At 33.5% G+C, this 18,384-nt stretch overlaps 1 protein-coding gene across 1 annotated transcript in view; it reads left to right on the forward strand.

Moving 5' to 3' along the window:
• LRP1B (LDL receptor related protein 1B) overlaps positions 1-18,384 on the forward strand; it is a 702,645-nt gene that overhangs the window by 502,263 nt on the left and 181,998 nt on the right. The window contains exons 28-32 of the mRNA XM_087955711.1: positions 2,946-3,077; positions 6,542-6,769; positions 8,685-8,859; positions 10,092-10,186; positions 14,461-14,610. Coding sequence (XP_087811837.1) covers positions 2,946-3,077; positions 6,542-6,769; positions 8,685-8,859; positions 10,092-10,186; positions 14,461-14,610 — 780 coding nt within the window. The remainder of the gene's footprint in view (positions 1-2,945; positions 3,078-6,541; positions 6,770-8,684; positions 8,860-10,091; positions 10,187-14,460; positions 14,611-18,384) is intronic.

An 18,384-nucleotide genomic window follows, 5' to 3' on the forward strand; every position in this document is an offset into this window, starting at 1 on the left:
TATCTGATTTTAGAGGGATCTAATAGGGAAAATTACAAAGACCTTTCTCCATTTTTCACCCTGTTGGTGCTTTAAGTCAGTAGTGTCAAACTCGCAGCCCACAGGCCTGATGCGTCACGTACTGGCCCCGCCCCCACTTCTGCCCAGTTTAGCAAAGGGAAAAAAATGTCCCGATACTTCATGTGAAACCACCGTGACTATGCAAGTTTGACACCCCTGCTTTAAATAGCATGGTTGCAGTACTGCAAAGTTATACCTAATGTTTTCATTGAATTAATAGAATTATCTTCAACCAAGTATTGGGACATTAGTAGAAATCGCACTTTGCTTCATTATAAGTCAAGATTGTTCATCTTTATCGGCTCCTCTACACATTAATATTATGCATATATTAAATATTGTCAAAGTAGACACTATGTTGAATAATAACAGTGTGCTTCAGAAATCCTCTTTGTGCAACTTTCATGTTTGTGTTTTTTCAGCTATAAAAAAAGAAAAATAGAATAGCAATAAGGGTTAAAATTAAAAAAGAAAGCTCTGAACTGCAAAAGAAAAAAATATTGTCCTTGATATTTCATTTTCAGGAATCTAAGCCTGTACGTTAGTATGTGTGCTGACCTAGGGTGGGATACAAAAATAAATACAGTCACAAAAACAGGTGAAGCCCCTTTTATTCCTTCACTTTGCTTCAAAGCTCCAAATATCCTTGACTGGAGACAAAAAATTCCCCCACAAGCAGTTACGAAAAGGAGGAAATGCCGTTTAAAATAAAAATGCCTATAAATTATGAAGAGTAAAAACAACACAAACCACACTGAAACAATTAAGGGAACCAGGCAAGATAAGGGCTTGAAAATGTCCACAGATATCGGAACACACACTGGGAAGGATGCCAAACTCAGAGAGAAACGACAGACTGGAGATATTTCCACACTTCGTTTCCAGCACTGGCCCATACGCATGTCCGTCCTTTTAACCAGTTGTCACAGCTGCAGCACATGAAGAGGATCAAAGCCCTTTCCTCTCCCGTAGACCATGCCATCCACATTTCTCCCTTATCGTCTCCTCCCTGCATGCCCTAGGATGGAGAGGGGATGGGCCTGGGTCTTCCTCTGACTGCCCAACTGGCCTCTGCCCTTCTCTAGCCTCCTCCACCACCTCTGGAGCCACACTTGCACTCCGTGTTGGCTGTTCCTCCTCTCCCTCAAAGTCAGTCTCCAACAAGGGCATGACAGTATGTATATGTCTCTGGTTAAATACAGGGTATCTACTGGACTAAAATTCAATTAGTTTCTGTGTCAGATAGATTAGATTTATATCAATATAATAAGTAGTTGTTAGTTAACTCCATCTAAGCTTTGTAATACTTGGAAAATAATACAAAAAAAAATCAATGATTATTTTTAGAGAAATCTTTTCACAAGCAACCAAATTTATGATATATTTCTGTTATAACTGCAATTGTTTTCATCAGTTTTTATGAAAATATGTTTGCAATCATTATACTAGAAATCCTACCAATAACATAATATAAACATTTAATACATTACAGATATATATGTAATGTGTTATCCTTCATTATGCTATAATTAAGCAGTAAAGTACAGAACAACTTAAATGTAAGTCTCTCTATCATATTTCATTTATTTTAGTCTTAATAACTGCAGTGGGCTTTCATTGCTAGACATTAAACAAGTTATGTAAAAAGTCCTTAAACTTGTATTTAAACCTTCTTTTGCTAAGAATTTAAGGAAACTCAGCCAATACATGTCAATCCGAATATTCCTAATAGCTGCATAACAGTCAAAAGGCAGTCTTTGAAAATGCTTAAGAAACGAGAGAAAGAAAAGAAAGAAATGAGGCTTCTTCATATAGGTTACATTATGTTTGTGAGCTTGAACAAAATCCCTCAATTCCCAGACATTCAATTTATAGCTGATCACAAAAACCTCAGTTTCTGCAGTCAATTCATGAGAAGCAACTGTTCAGGGTAAAAGTGAGCAATCTCATGATTTCTTTTTTTCTGGGGAGACCAGCCAGAATTCTCTTTCTGACTGCCAATCTCAACTGCATTGCCTTCCTTTATCCTTCAGAAATATCAGGCTTGAATCCTGATCAGAAGCTCAGTTATAAGAACTTCGTTGAATATGTCAAGAAAGAGAAAACAAAAAGTGGTGCCGATAGCCGCTGAGAATATCTCTGCCGTTACCAAATCCATCAACCCTCTTCTGAGCACACACTTAGGCACAATCCTGGATGCAAAAAAAAAAAAGTATTATTTCCTTTCCAATGGAATTCAGTTCAAAAATTCAGCTGACCATATCTTGTAATACCAGACTTCAAGGCCAGATGATCATCTGTATGGATTGAATATGATAGAAAATTCAAACCCTTCCAGCGAAGTTGCTTCCCTTCTGAGAATGTACTAATAGCTCAAAGAACCCATCAAGAACAGAGTACTTAAGTCCTCTGGAAAAAAAAAATTGAAGAAAGCCTTCATGCTGCCATGAGCATGCTAGGGCTCACCCTCCCCTCTTTAAAATAAAAACAAAAATAAAATTGAAAATATACATTTCTCTGAGTCTCTTTTATGGTAAAGCAAATGTTGCTCCCTGCTTTCCTCCTAAGAAATTCTTTTCCAGCCTGCAAAAAAAGCAGAAATATCTGTCACTTTATGTTAAAGAGCAATGATTTATATGTTTCCATGGGCAAAATCCAACTCAGCATCTCTTCTTTTGGAATGATCATTGGATAATAATAATTGAATGTTAATAAATATCACTTCTCTGCAGGTTATATATCTTTGTTCCCTTTCTCCCCTCTCCAATTACATTCTTATGATCAGTCAATCAATATGAAATCCTGCAGAATAGGAAACAATACAATATATGAATATAGGCAAATGTGTATTATAAACCAACCTGGTATTACATTTTTAATTCTAGCTTCTAATCCTTGTGCTGCTAACAGTGGCAGAGGTCCTTGCTCCCATATGTGCCTGATAAATCATAACAGGAGTGCTGCTTGTGCATGTCCTCATCTAATGAAACTGGCTGAAGATAAAAAGGCATGTTATGGTAAGTTTTGTACATCTTAAAAAACTGCTTAAAAGACAGAACACAGAGCCTCTGAGGTGCCATTTACTGATAATCTTGATGGTAAACTGTTGCTTCATATTAATGAATGGATTGCTTTTTTGCAGGTAGCTTGTGAAGATTTATTATCTTGGGTTGTTTTTTTCTCCTTTTCACTATGAATATAAATAGTGTGATTCACAGAAGTTATCTTCCCCAAACAGGAAAATTTCAAAATGGGAAAATATCAGACAATGATGATGCAAGTAAACTATATAATGAAAAGCTTACTAGTTTAATCTCTACCTTTCTTCTTTTGAACTCAATATCATTCTGAGAGTCTTATAATGTAGAAGTTATTTAAAAAATCTGTAAAATTATAATAAAGGCAGAAATGTGAATTAACTCTCACATACTTGGTGTTTGGGGAGAAAAATAAAACAAAACAGTATAATGCTTCATTATCAAGATATACCTTCATTATCAAGATATAACATGATATATTAACAAATATAATGTGTTCTTTGAGATATAGATAATTGGATAAAAGCAATATTGATGCTTTCATATAAAATTTCCATCTTCAGAATGGACAACTTTCCAAAAAAACTTTTCCATTCATCTTGGAGAGAGGAGCTCATTATACACATCTTTTTATATTTGTTTTTGTAGCAGGACACTATCCTTACCTTTACTGTTATTGTTGATTCTTTTCACTACAAAATTGCTCTTACATTTTTTCCGTGTTCCATATAGTTTCTCTCTCATATGTCTATCAAGATTCTCAGTCATCCAGGTCATGGTCACCCAAAGGTGCTTTTTCAGGAGGCAACTAGACTTTCTGGTTTTTCTTTGAAGATGTTTCACTTCCCATTCAAGAAGCTTCTCATCCTAGAGAGTTGAAGAAGCTTCTTGGATGAGAAGAGAAACATCCTCAAAGAAAAAACATAAAGTCCAGTTGCCTCTTGAAAAAAAAAAAAAAAACACCTTTGGGTTTCTCTTATACTTTAGCCTCTGTTTCTTTTTAAAAAAACACCATATATTTTATTCCTATAAGTCAGTGATGGCTAACCTATGACACACATGTCACTTGTGACACGCCGAGGCACTTTGACTGACACGCCTGTTGGTGTGGGGAAAACCTGCACATTTAGAGGCTGCCTGTGCTCTGCTCCAATCCCTGCTCCCTGCTTGTTGCGTGGAGGTGTGGTGTCACCGCTGCCGCAAGATCTTTGCAGCAGAGAACCAGTTTTAACCGCCAGAAACTGAGGTTTGTCAGTTTCATTACCTCAGGAACGCTACAGGAGGAAAGGAGATCCATGAGGTTCACAGCCCTGTAAGATGGCCTTCCGATCCCCACATCCTGCACCTGCAGCCCTGAGACCAGGGAGATGAGTTTCACAGCCCTGTGTGATCACCCCAGCCCAGTCCGTCATAAACCAAATTATTGATATTTCTTGAAGTGACACACGACCCAAGTAAGGCTACACTTTTTCCCGATTTTCGACACACCAAGCTGAAAAGGTTAGCCATCACTGCTATAAGTACTGAAAAAGTAAAGCAAGAGTCCACACAATTCAGAATATATTAAATTATACATAACTAAATATTGTACAAAAGATGAAATCCACAAACTAAGTCAGCTGAGTGACTTTGGAGCAGTCAATTCTCTTATTACTTATTAAGTCATTTCTGAAAAATGCTGCCAATAAAAGTTTAGGTTTTTTTTTCCATAACATGAAAGCACAACTTTTCAAGCATATATTTGACATATAAAATCTACTTTCAAGTTTCTATATTTTAGCTAAAAAAATACCTAAATAGTTTAATATGTCACTATTACATCCATTCTCACTTTACTCATATTCTTGTACTTGGTGCACAAATTTATACTTCGTTTAGAAAAACTATACAAAACATTTTTTTCACTCATAAGCCCAAGAATCTGAGGGAATATTGCAGGGAATTGATAAGTGGGAGAAAGAGGTGAGGAGGTAGTTTTCATGACAATTTTGTGGTAGTTCAGGAGAAAATATAATATGACTCTTTACTTATTAATTTTATTTGGTGCCTGTCTGATTTTAATTTGATTAAGAAATGTATAAACACATGTGATTTTCTAAGTCAATGTGCAGCCTGCAGGAATCCAGTTTAGTATCCCCTATTTTTATTTGGGTTTGATATAATTGGTATAAGGAATAAAGGCCATTTTTTAAAAAAAAAACCAAAAACATTTTTTCCCCAAAAAGGACCACATCAAAGTGACTCAAGCAGCTTTTCAAGGCCATGGATTTTGTAGGGCTGGGGAACTATATTTGGAAGATTCCATTGTATCCAGTACAAGGAACAGCTAACATAAGCAATAGGAACATTTCATATACTGCTTTCATATGAGAAATGTATGTATGTATGTATAGTGGAGCAGAAATATTCTAGTTATTTTTTTACACCCTTTCAATATAAAGGTGAGGAGATTGGTCTCTTTTTTGAAGGAGGACAAAAATTCTCTCCATTACTTACACACAAGAAGATCATAGGGTGAGGGCCAGGTAAAGAGTTTCCACAAAGATAGATGATAACAAAAAAAACTACAAACTACTACGCCTATAAACAAGGTGAGAAGAGGGAGTGAAGAGCCAGAGAGTAGTTTGGGAAATAACAGTTGGGACCCACTACAAATCTCAGCATTTCACTACATTGTTGAATAACTTTGTTTTCATTTGTTAATTTCTTTAAAAAAAATTGGGGGGAGGGGAAGGCAGGATTAATTGGACAGGAAAAAAAACTCAGTTGAATCAATCAAGATCAGCTTTCACATCTCTGGACCATGTTTTGTTTCTATCAGTATTAGATTTTAAATTTATTTATTTAATATCAGCAAAATAGGTGAATTTTATTTATAGTAGGATAATATCCATTAATTCTGCTCTATTCAACAGCAAATTTTGTTCACACATAATAATACCAAATAAGTTATGCACTTGTATATTGTATTTTTAATACAGCTAGTCCTTGACTTATGATCACAAATGAGCTCAAAATTTCTGTTGTTAAGTGAGAGAATTATTAAGTGAGGTTTTCCTCCTTCTACATCTTGTCATAATTGTTAAGTGAATCACTGCAGTTGTTAAGTTAGTCACATGGTTGTTAAGTGAATCTGGCTTTCCCATTGACTTTGGTTGTTAGAAGGTCACAAAAGGTGATCACAATTTCCAGGATACTGCAACCATTATAAATATAAACCAGTTGCCAAGTGTCTGAATTTTGATCATATGACCCTGGGGATGCTGCAAAGGTTGTAAGTGTAAAAAATAATCACTTTTTTCAGTGCCATTGCAACTTCAAATGGTCACTAAATGAATGGCTGTAAGTCAAGGACTACCTGTATGCAAATTTAAACATTATATATGTTGTTATACATAAAATTGCATTTCATTGCTCTGTAATCACATCTTTCTTTTTTATAGAAATGAAAAAGTTCCTTCTTTATGCAAGGCATTCAGAAATAAGAGGTGTTGACATAGAGAATCCATACTTCAATTATATAACAGCATTTACAGTTCCTGATATTGATGATGTAACTGTTGTAGATTTTGATGCAGTGGAAGAACGTTTATACTGGACTGATGTGAAAACACAAACTATAAAACGGGCCTTTATTAATGGGACTGGCTTGGAAACTGTCATATCAAGAGGTAAAGTGTGTACTTTAGAAAGCACTATTGTGTATATTTAAGAAACAAAACATAAATTAGCTTACCTCCCTAATTAACATATTAACATATCAACTGGCCATGTGGTGTTGTGTTAAGCTGGCCATTGTTAATTGCACAAAAATATTATCTTAGTTATATATTACATATAGAAGCTTCCTACATCTTGGATTAAAATTATTTGGCTTGAAAACTGCATTTTTGTCACTCCCACTACCCCTTGTATCTATATATATGGTCATTGACTGTAATAAATAGATTTCATTTGTTTTGATTTAATATTTGTTTTTCTCTCAAAAATCCCAAGATATGCTTTGATGTCCAAGAGCTGTTTGTTACATACAGTTTTTTTGACAATCATATTTCGGTTAAATTTGATAACTTCATTTCTAAATCTAAAGTGCCTTTCAAAAGGATTTAATTTTTAAGCAAATCATTTCAAATTTGATCGTCTTGTGTTATAATGCCATCATGAAGTACCCAAAAGAAAATAGTAACTATATATGGTTGTTTCCAAATCTGTCCATCTGGTGTAATAGGATGTGGCAATAACCTTAGGAGACTGGTGGGGGTGGGGTGTGCCTAAGGAATTATCACAAAGAGGGTATCCCAGTTGCATTGCAGGCAGAAAAAAAAACACCATCCAAAAATATTCTCCATAATTTATTAGGCTGTAAAAAGAGATGGTGGGGGATTTGTACTTTCAGATTTACATAAAGTAGAATTAGCTCATCTGGCCATGTTTCTAGTCTGGTCTATCAGGGAAGTCTGATACCTACAAAGAGAAGAGAAACACACCCCAATGGCCCTTTATCCACTGAGACTTTGAGCCATGAAACCTGATCTGGTTTAGCATTTATAATTTGTACCATAGAATCTTGGAGGATGGCCACAAAGTGTACTAGTATTCAGTATAACGTTTTTATCTTTGTTCTCCGGAATCTGATGTACAAAATGATGTTTTCTGCATGTAGAATATAGTCATCAAGATTATTAATCATTCATTTCTTTTTTAAAAAGTCTATTAGTGCTATTTAAGGTGACAGCTATCTCTCTCTCCTTAGTTCTGCTGAGTACAATTGAAGTATTGTCTCTTCATCAGACATGAATCTCTTCTGACAAGCTTTGTTAAATGTCTTGTGGGATATTCTATTTTAGAAGTCTCTACACCAGGGTTATTTGTATTTAACTTCATTTGAAATGAACTTTTCTCATTCAGTTCTTAATTTTTTTTAAATTTAACTTTAAAATGACAGATTTTATTTTAATGTTTTCTCCTTTTCCCACCCATGTTTTGAATGAACATGAATTAAGCAATGAATAAACAATTGGTTGTGTAATTTAAATCCGTTAAAATTAAAGTTTGCATTTGTTCCATAAAGTATGAAATCTAGTCATATTTTTGAAAATTCATGATCCATAGATCCATAGATAGAAAATTCATGATCCATAGTTATTACAGATATGTTATTCTGTACAGTTGTTAGAATTAGGGGAGAGTGCATAATTTATCAAATATATCTGTTTCAAGGGCTTTTCCAGATTATATCTGCATGTATGCATTTCTTTATCAGGAATACCTGAAGCTATGAGCATGCATATCCATACAGGTGGAACCTAAGAAAGGCCTGAAAGTGGTCATGCTAAACCTCAGTGCTATTTGGGTGCTTTGGACAACCCAATATACACAATCTTCATTTTGCTCTTCATGCTTTTAGTGTATATATTTGTTCAGTCCTATATATTTTAGCATAAAAGCTAATTTGAATTAAATAAAATTTAAGTATTGCAAGTCTCAAGTTACTTGGGGTTTACACAGCATATAAAATATTTTCAGCAGTAAAACTAACTAGTAGGACAGTTTGGGCAAATAGTTTTTTTGTTTTATATTTTGTAGATATTCAAAGCATTCGTGGACTGGCTGTGGATTGGTTATCACGTAATTTATACTGGATTAGCTCAGAATTTGATGAAACACAAATTAATGTAGCCCATTTAGATGGCTCTTTAAAAACTTCAATTATACATGGAATTGATAAACCACAATCTCTTGCAGTTTATCCAGCTAAAGGGTAAAGTATTATTCCTATCAGTACAGTTTTAGGATAGTAAACAATGTGCATACTTTGAGATATAAATTTGTGTTCACTTGTCAAGTTTAGTAATATTTGTACTTTGGTGTTATATAATCCTATGTTAGCCACCCAGAGTCACTTGGCAATTGGGCAGCTATATAAATAGAGGAAATATAAATACATAAAAAGAGAATTTAGTAAATTCTATCTTCCTATAAGATGAAATCTCCATGGAGTACTAGTATGGAGACTCCATTTTCAAAAAAAAAAAAATGTGTAAAAAGAGAAAAGGTATAATAAATTAGATCTCTATGTATCCAATGTTTTTATGGATACCTATTTTTTTTTTAGGGAACTTTTCCTCTGTATGTATGGGACAAGTTGTGATTTTTTTCATGATCAGTATTAAAAATACATTTTTGAATGGTTTAAATTATTTTTGATATTCTAATATTAATCACAGTCTGGAAGTGATATTATTTGTACCCCTCTAAAGAAAAACACAGATTAAAACACTGTGTAATGTGACCTACACTTACTATCTTTGGAGTCTAAGAAAGTGCAGTTTATTTTTGATACAGCATAACATTTAAAAGTAAACAAAATATATGTATTATCATTCTAAACAATTTAATTTAAAAAAATCTATTCCAATTTCCAATTAGAAAAGCCAAAGTTGTTAAATATATTTTAAAGTTAAAGCTTCACATCTATAAGTTTTAATGCATTATTTCATACATTAATGTATCTTATTATTTAGTTATTTAATTTTATAAATGATGTCGTGCAGATATGGTGATCATTCACAATTCTTGCCAACTCATAATTCTTTTTCTGACTAGTTTTAGAAATCAGATTCAATAAGTATTCCACACAATCTCTGACTAAGGAATGGTTTCAGGATGATAGAAGAGAACCAATGTAAAGCTATATCATATTATGTTTGCCTAATAGTTTGGAGATAAAAATAGTTAGGAGATAAAAATTCACCATTATTAAAGCTCCATATTTTTCCCATATATCACCAATCCACATAACTTCCAGTCTGGTGCTAGAGTCATACATTTCTTTCCATAATAATAAAAGGGAAAAAAAAGTTTGTATCTCCTGCCACAACTTACAAAAAGTGATTGTTGTTCCAGAATGGATTGTATTTCTTTCTCTAATAAAATATGATTACTGTGTTAATATGCTTATTACAACAGTATTTTATATCTATTTTCATTAAGGAAACTTTATTGGATTGATGGGAACACAATTAACATGGCAAATATGGATGGTAGCAACAATAAAATACTACAACAGAATCAAAAAGACCCAGTTGGTAAATATAGCTATAACCTCCTTCGTGTCAAGTTATTTTGCTGTAACTCAAGAAATTATATTTTCATGTGCACAAAGTAAACAGGCATAGACAATAGCAAATACTTCAGCTTTCATTTTTCACAGAGTATTAGAATGCTGGAATTTTCATGACTCCATTCATTGTGCTAAGTCACAATCTGATTTGTTCATATTATCATGTTGTATAAATTCAACAATATAAATATAGCCCTCTCATTACTAGTGGATTGTGAGTAAGATTTAATAAACTAGGATTTTAAACAAGCCATAACTTAATAACCTTGTGAAACAGTCAATTCAAGTTTGTGTTTCTTTATGTATGTAAAAATTTAGCAGACATTTGTAATGTCAAGGCAAGTGTATTTTGGTTTGGTTTTGATTATTATAGACCAGAATAACTTAAAAAAGACGATAATAACATAGATACCCCCAAAAGTATATATTGAAAATGATATACCAAACACATATAAAAATATATGTTTTGGCATACCATATTTGTCAGTATATTACCAAAGCAAACAGATCATTTAATCATGATATGTTAAGCCTGATTCGTTTTTCTTCCAAAAATGGGACAATATACTACCAGTATTTTGTGTTTTTTGGCTTTATTGACTTGGAAACTTTTATTTCTTTAGAACCTGTGTTGCTTATGTGAGTTTTATTATGGCCTGTGCTTTATCTTTGCTTTTGTTTTTTTAATAGATCATAGTTTCTGTGTATATGTGTTTATGTATGTTTGAGGTGATGTGACTTTTTCTTGATATATTTGTAAGAGGTGCAATGTATGTGATATAAGTCTTTGTGAGGTGGGTTGGAGAAATAGCTATGGACTTTCATGCAGGTATATATTTTTCTTATATATTTTTTTCTCTTTATTGACACAAGTATTTTAGCGGTAATTTTGGGTTGCCTTACAGTTTGGATTTGGAGGACACAGTCCTCAAATTTGTGAATTTTGCACATGGAAGAATTAACCATGGCAAGAAAGCTATTACTAAAAAGAATAGTGCTTTTTCAAGATTTTCAAGGAAAATTTTTGCTTCAAGGAACAAGCATTTTAAGCTGGTTTTGCCTGGCATCTTTGTAGATTAGTATGAAGCTTCGGTCATGAACAGTGGGATGCTACTGGTTCTGCCCAGTTTTAAAGAACCAGTAGCTCTGAAGAGCAGCAGACACCAAACCGGTTCTGTGTTTGCTGCTGTTTGGCCCACCCACCCGCCTGGGCTCTTACCTGTCCTTTATTTCCTGCTTTTTCAACCTCAGCTGCTTTGCACAGCAAAACGTAGTCATCGAACCGGTAAGTAACACCGGTTGAATCCCATCCCTGCTCAAGAACAAAATCAAACTGTATGTATGTTATGGAGATAACATTGATAAGCCATATTCTTCAAACCATAATTTCAACTTGTAAAATATTGCCAAAAATATAGATTGACTTCCTAAATATAACACTAACTAATCAGGCAAAAGAACTCTGCCTTTGTAATACTTGAATATCCCATACAATTAAGTGTTCTTCATTGGTGGACCTGAGGGGAAAATTGACAAACCCCTGTAGCATTTCATACTGAATACCCTTGCTGTATTTTCAACAGATTCTAAGAAATAACATTTATGTTTAGGACATACATTATATAATTTAGATTTATTATTTCAGTGTTCTCTTTACATTTCTGCCTTGCATTTCTTATTTCCCTTCTTTCTGTTCACAATGTCTGGCTACTAATGATTAGTCTTTTGCCTTTTTTCTATTAAAAGGTTTTAGCAATTTAGCTTGTCTTCATTTCTAATTTCATTTTAGTTGTTGCTTTGCAAAATCATTTGGCTACATAAAATTATGGAATTATGAATAGCAAACATTATAATTTGTAGACCAATTCTGTAAAAAACAGAAACACTTCTAAAATTGATCTCAAAAGTTTTATTCCAAATTAAAGGTAGATTTGTAACAGGTCTACAGGCCAGGCATGAATAATGTTTTAAGAGTCATAGACCACAGTTCATCTTCTTAACATTCCAGAGGATCTTGTCCTATAGCAATATCTTTATAAGAGTAGAAGTATATTTGGAGACACTTTTTCATATTTGGAAAATTTAACTGTAAGATTTTGCTATTTTTATGGCAGATTTTGGTCATGGTGATTGAAGTGAGATGGGAGTGATTGGCCTCTGTCCTGACGTTTTTATTTTAACTCTTAACTCCTTCCCCATTCAAATGCAAAAATACAGTAAAAATCAGGCTCACAAATGAAAATTTGGAGCCATTTTTAAAAAATTTTAAAGTTGGGAATAGGAAAAGCAGTTGTGGCTTCCAGTTCTCACTTCTATTTTTTGGCAAGGATAAAGAAAAAAAATATCCCATCAAAATTGGCTACACTGGTTACAGATATTAGTTGCAGTTTCAAGGTTGAGGATCTATAATTGGAGAAGATGCAGACAATATGGTTTGGCAACTGCTCACTTCTGCTTACACACAAACTATTCCCGTTACATACATGGTTCCATAATGTTCCCTTACAACATTCTGCATAAATATTAAGTCATGATTTGTTGACTAAACAATAGTTGACTGGGTTCATAGATTTCAGTATTGAATAATTATGGTTTATAAGCCACAGTAATTGGGTTCACACACATTATGAAATAAGTCACATTAAGCCTTAGCATAATTCATTCAATCAACCATAAAGTTTTGCCTTAAATTGTGAGAACATTTGTTAAAATAATTTGACATGGCTGGTAATAATGGAAGAAAAAAAGGTGACTTTTTAAAATAATTTTCATATTCAAAAAATGGGTACTGCAAAATAGTATTCATTTCAGTAATCTGGTCTCCCCTGAATAGTTTTACCAAAATTCACTGTATTGCTTTTTCTATTAATAAAGAAAATATTTAGTGACTGACTAATCTACAGTATGTTTGCCTTTTGCTTATTGCCTTTAAAAATCCATTTACTTGAAATATAATTGTGTTACAATCTTGTCAGACTAACTGCTTGGCATTTATTAGTATGCACTGCTACTCAATGAAAAATGGTAATCTTCAAGCAATTTGGTTCAATGAATTTTGCTTCTCTAAAAAAAGAAGAGACAAGAAGAGCATTTTAAACATATCTATTGTTAAAAATTCCTCATTTAGATGTATTCTTTGTTACCAGAGGTATTAAGAACATCAAACAAAATATGAGATTGCATTAATTAGTATGCAATGTATTTAATACTCAATCTCCTAATGATGTCAAACCCTTCCCGAGTTTTTTGTGTTGCTTAGATATTTTCACTTGTGCACATTGGTTTATTGAAGTATACAGTGGGGAAAAATCATACCAAGATAACAAATCTTTCTCAAAATAATTTTTAAAAACCTTAAGTACAGTAAATAAATAAATATTCTTTAGACTTATTTGACAAATTCAATCAATGAAAAGCATTTATTTTATATCTATAGGTGCTATGAGCAAATGATACTTGTGGGATAATCATCCTGGAGGAAGAAAAAGTGTTTTCATATTCCTCTTTCCCTACAACTTATTTATAGGGAAATATTGTTGTGTGGTTGGAGATAGAGTCAGAATCATACAGATTTTGACATAAAGGATTAGAAGAAAGAATTCAGCTTCCTCCATTGAATTTGCTTCTCAGAAGCTAGCTCTGGGGAAGTAGTTTCTTCACAAATGATGATTATGATCCCAGGTTGCTGCAACCATCATAAATATGCTGGCTGTCAAGTGCTCAAATTTTGACCCACATGACTATTGCGATATGATAGTCATGGATACAAAGACCAGTTTTAAGTCAACTTTTTTCAGTACCACTGTAACTTCAAACAGAAAAAGACATGGATGTTTTAACCTAAGAGCTGTAGTACAAATTCTGGGGATGGGGACAGAAATGTTGTTACTTATTTTCATGCAATAACCAGGCAACTTAGGTAAATGTAACAACTGAATGAATAGAAAGTAAACAATCAAGACAGAAAAAAATATAAATGGAGAATTAAGAGATAAAATGTAAATAACTCAAGTGATTTTGTTTAATACTGAGGTTCAGATTTTTATTTGCTTTCTTTTCAAAATAAATCTAAAAACTTCAACAAAACAAATCTAAAAACTGGGGTACTATTTTTTAAAATGATTTAGAAACCATAAATGCATTTTGCTGTTGTATAAGCAAATATGAACATGTAAAAAATAGAGTTCATGCATTGACATTTCTGCAAATATGATTCTTGTATCTGAAAATGTGTTTCAGGTCTGTGCATAGATTATTCAGAGAATAAACTTTACTGGATCAGTTCAGGCAATGGAACTATAAACAGATGCAACTTGGATGGTGACAATTTTGAAGTAATAGATTCAATGAAAGAAGAGCTAACCAAAGCTACAGCCTTAACTATAATGGGTAAGTGAACATATAAGTTAACATGATTCACTTCCAATAATTAACTTTCCTGATGCATATTAATTATCAAAAACTTGTCAGAATTTTCATTAAAGTATGTTGTGCCATATTTTCGTAATACAAATTTTGAAGCCAGCATTTCTTTTTAGATATTTTATGTTTAAAAATACTTTTATTTGTTTATTCATAAGGCTCCACAATGTTCTACTCAGTCAGGTAGGGTAAGAAGTTTGAAGATTGTCTGATTTGAGGATTGCATGATTCAGTTAGGGATGTTCTTTTTCTATTGTACAATGGAAATATGTGTATCAACACATATGCACATAGACAGTACTTCTACAATATCTATTGCTGTCTTTATTATTGCTCTGTAGCTTTAAAAAAATCTTTAACTATGCAAATAAGACTGATATTCATTTTTAGATAATTAACAGATCTAGAGTTATGGCTCATCTATTATTCATAGTTAAATATTAATAGTATAATCACGTGTTATTTTATGGAAAATTGATATGAAAAACCAAAAGGAAAAGGTAAAAAAGCATAATTAAAAAAGAAGAATATAATAGCATAGCATAATTTTTAAAATGATTTCAAAGTAGTATCTCTGTAGTAATTATAGTTAATAGTACTGGAAGGATAGAAGATATTCTTGCTGAAGATGGAAAAAGACTAGGAAATCCTTTAGCAATGATTAAATAGTTGGTTATCTTATATCTAACTATATGCATTTAGTTTTGGCATTAGAGATAATTTTTAAAAATATCTTAAATGAATACCTTTAATGCAGGTAGTCTTTGACTTATGACCATAATAGGGACCAGAATTTCTGTTATTAAGCAAGGAAGTTAAGTGAATCATACCCAATGTTTTGACCTTTTTTGCCATGGTTGTTAAGTGAATCACTGCAGTTGTAAAGTGAATCACATGATCATTAATTCAGCTTCCTCTATTGAATTTGCTTCTCAGAAGCTGGCTGGGGAGATAGTTTCTTCACAAATGATGATTATTACCCCAGGTTGCTGAAACCATCATAAAACATGCTGACTGTCAAGTGCTCAAATTTTGACCCACATCTCTCAAGCAAAGAAATACACACACATACACACACACACACACACACACACACACACACACACACACACTAGAAGTAGTTCAGTGTAAGTGTAATTGATTCAGACTGCAGGGAAAATTCTAACTTTATATGCATGCTGAATTGACTTGCTAATGTCATTGAAAGGTATCTGGTAGTCATAGTGGATGGCTTGATTAAAGTTTTAGCCACTGTGAAGCTACTTTAGGTGCTGGTGATCATTAGGATAAGTTTAAAAAAATAAAGCTGTCAGTATCCTGATATATTTATAACAAATCTTTGATATGAGCATACTGGAATAAAATCATTGTTTACCAGAAATAATACAGCAGAACTGCAAAATATATAGAAAAAGAAACTCATGATGGACATAGAACAATTCCTTTATGGGTAAAATATATGATTTTTAAAAATGCTACAAAACAGATCTTTAAATAGGCATGTAAATGTGTTGTACCTAATATAGAACAACTAGGTTGCATTTTTATACAAATATATGGATTTGGGAGCTCTTTATATATAACCTTTAGATTCAGAGGCTCTATAATGCTAAAAATCAACTAATAGGAAGCAACAGTGATACATTTTTAGTGTCCTTGTGACATCTGATTGGCTGGATGTGAATTAGGATGCTAGAACAAAAGGACTTTTGGTCTGATACAGAATTAATCTAATAGTGTATAATACGCTTATGTTAATATAAGCCATAGTTCATTTAAATACAGTATCTTGAGTTGTATTAATCTTCATTGTATGCAATCACATATTTATTCAAAGCCTTTACTGTTAACATAAATGCAAACAAACTATAGCATATTATTTTATCTCTTACTTTATCTCATACCAACTTGATAAATGATTAAGGATTGTAATTAAATACGCTTACAAACCTGGGAATAATTGTATCAATTGTAACTCTCAAATCTTCCAAGGATTGTGGTAGAATGGAAACGGAAGTTCTGCATGTAGCATTGGTATACCATTGTATGTCATGGGAGATTATGCTATTGGTGATTCATCTTGCCATTTTTGCTCTGATGTTTATGCATAGTAAGGTATTAGGAGCAGTGTAGCATTTTTGGCCTGATGTTTATGCATAGTAAGGTATTAGAAGCAGTGTAGTCTAATGCTCCTCTGAATTTACTATTATTCCCTTCACAATGTTGATCAAGATAAGCTGTAATAGACTATAAATTCAATAAATTTATATTCAAAAAAACATCACTGGAACAATACTGAGATTTCTGGTTGAAAATCTACCTGCTAATGCCTTGCCTTTTGCAATCTTAGAGTTGCTATTGAAATAATGCTATGTGATACACATGGATTGCTATTCTCTTTTGCAAAATTTTCTTTAACTGACATTGTTATCTGTTCCTTCTCTGGAAAACAATTATGTTTTCAAAGACATAATACATCATGTTACTATATTTTTGCAGAGATATATGGTATGTTATATGTGAAGTAGTCTTATAGTCTAGAAACTATGATAACAAAGCAAAACTCTTACCTAAAGCATTAACTGTCACTTGGTGTTAAGGTCTTATTCCACCAGCTTTATGAAGTGTTTGGTAGTTGTCAGTTTCCAGATCCAATTTAAGGTGCTGATATTACCCTATAAATGAGCTACTTTGAAATAGTAGTTAAAGGGACCAGGCTAAAAACTGGGAGAACATGAGTTCTAATTCTACCTGTGGCATGAAACTGTCTGGGTTACTTTGGGACAATCTCTCTGTTTCAGCCATAGGAAGAAGGAAATGGCGAAGCACTTTTGAAAAACTGGCTAAGAAAACTGTAAAGGTTACTTCAGGCAGTCAGCCATTACTTCAATACTAAAATGAATGCAAAAACAAATCAAAATAAAACAAAAAACAAAATTTCACCCTATAAGGCATTTAATGGCTTGGATCACAGTTCAGAACATATCACTCTGTACCTTCTATATGGGACTCAATGACTCAGCGGTTAAAGACATTGAGCTTGTCAGTTGGAAAGCTGACAGCCTGAGTTTGAGACCCAAGCACTCAGGGGTGGGTTTCTACTGGTTCTGTCTACCTCTGTAGAACCGGTAGCTCTGAAGAGCAGCAGACATAGAACCGGTTCTATGTCTGCTGATGTTTTTGCCCACCTGCCTGCCCGGACTCTTACCTGACCTTTATTTCCTGCTTTTTCAACTTCAGCTGCCGTGCGAGGCACAGCTGCAGGTAAAAAAGCAGGAAAAAAGTGCTTTTTCAAAGGTTGCTTCTCTGCACGCAGCATGCTGATGACGATTTACAGGTGCACATGCAGCATACAGGGAAGCACATCGTAAATCACTGAACCTCGTAAATCACTGAACCGGTAGTTAACTCTGTAGGATCCCACCCCTGCAAGCACTGTATGACAGGGTGAGCTCCCATTACTTGCCCCAGATCCTGTCCACCTAGAAGTTCAAAAGCATGCAAATACAAGTAGATAAATAGGTACCATTTCAGAAAGAAGGTAACAATGTTCCATGCACCTCCATGTATAGTAATGCTGGCCACATCATTCAGACAATGCTTATCTTCCTCAGCTAAGAAACAGAGACGAGCACTGCACCCTAGAGTCAGACACGACTGGACATGGAAAACCTTTAGCTTTTGTTCCATATGCCTTCCCATAAAGACTTAAGAGTAACCAGCTATCAGAGAGTAGGCCCC

The sequence above is a fragment of the Notechis scutatus genome, chromosome 1 (genome assembly GCF_049901735.1).
Source record: "Notechis scutatus isolate UNSWTSFEM ecotype Mainland chromosome 1, rNotScu1.2, whole genome shotgun sequence".
Lineage (NCBI taxonomy): Eukaryota > Metazoa > Chordata > Lepidosauria > Squamata > Elapidae > Notechis > Notechis scutatus.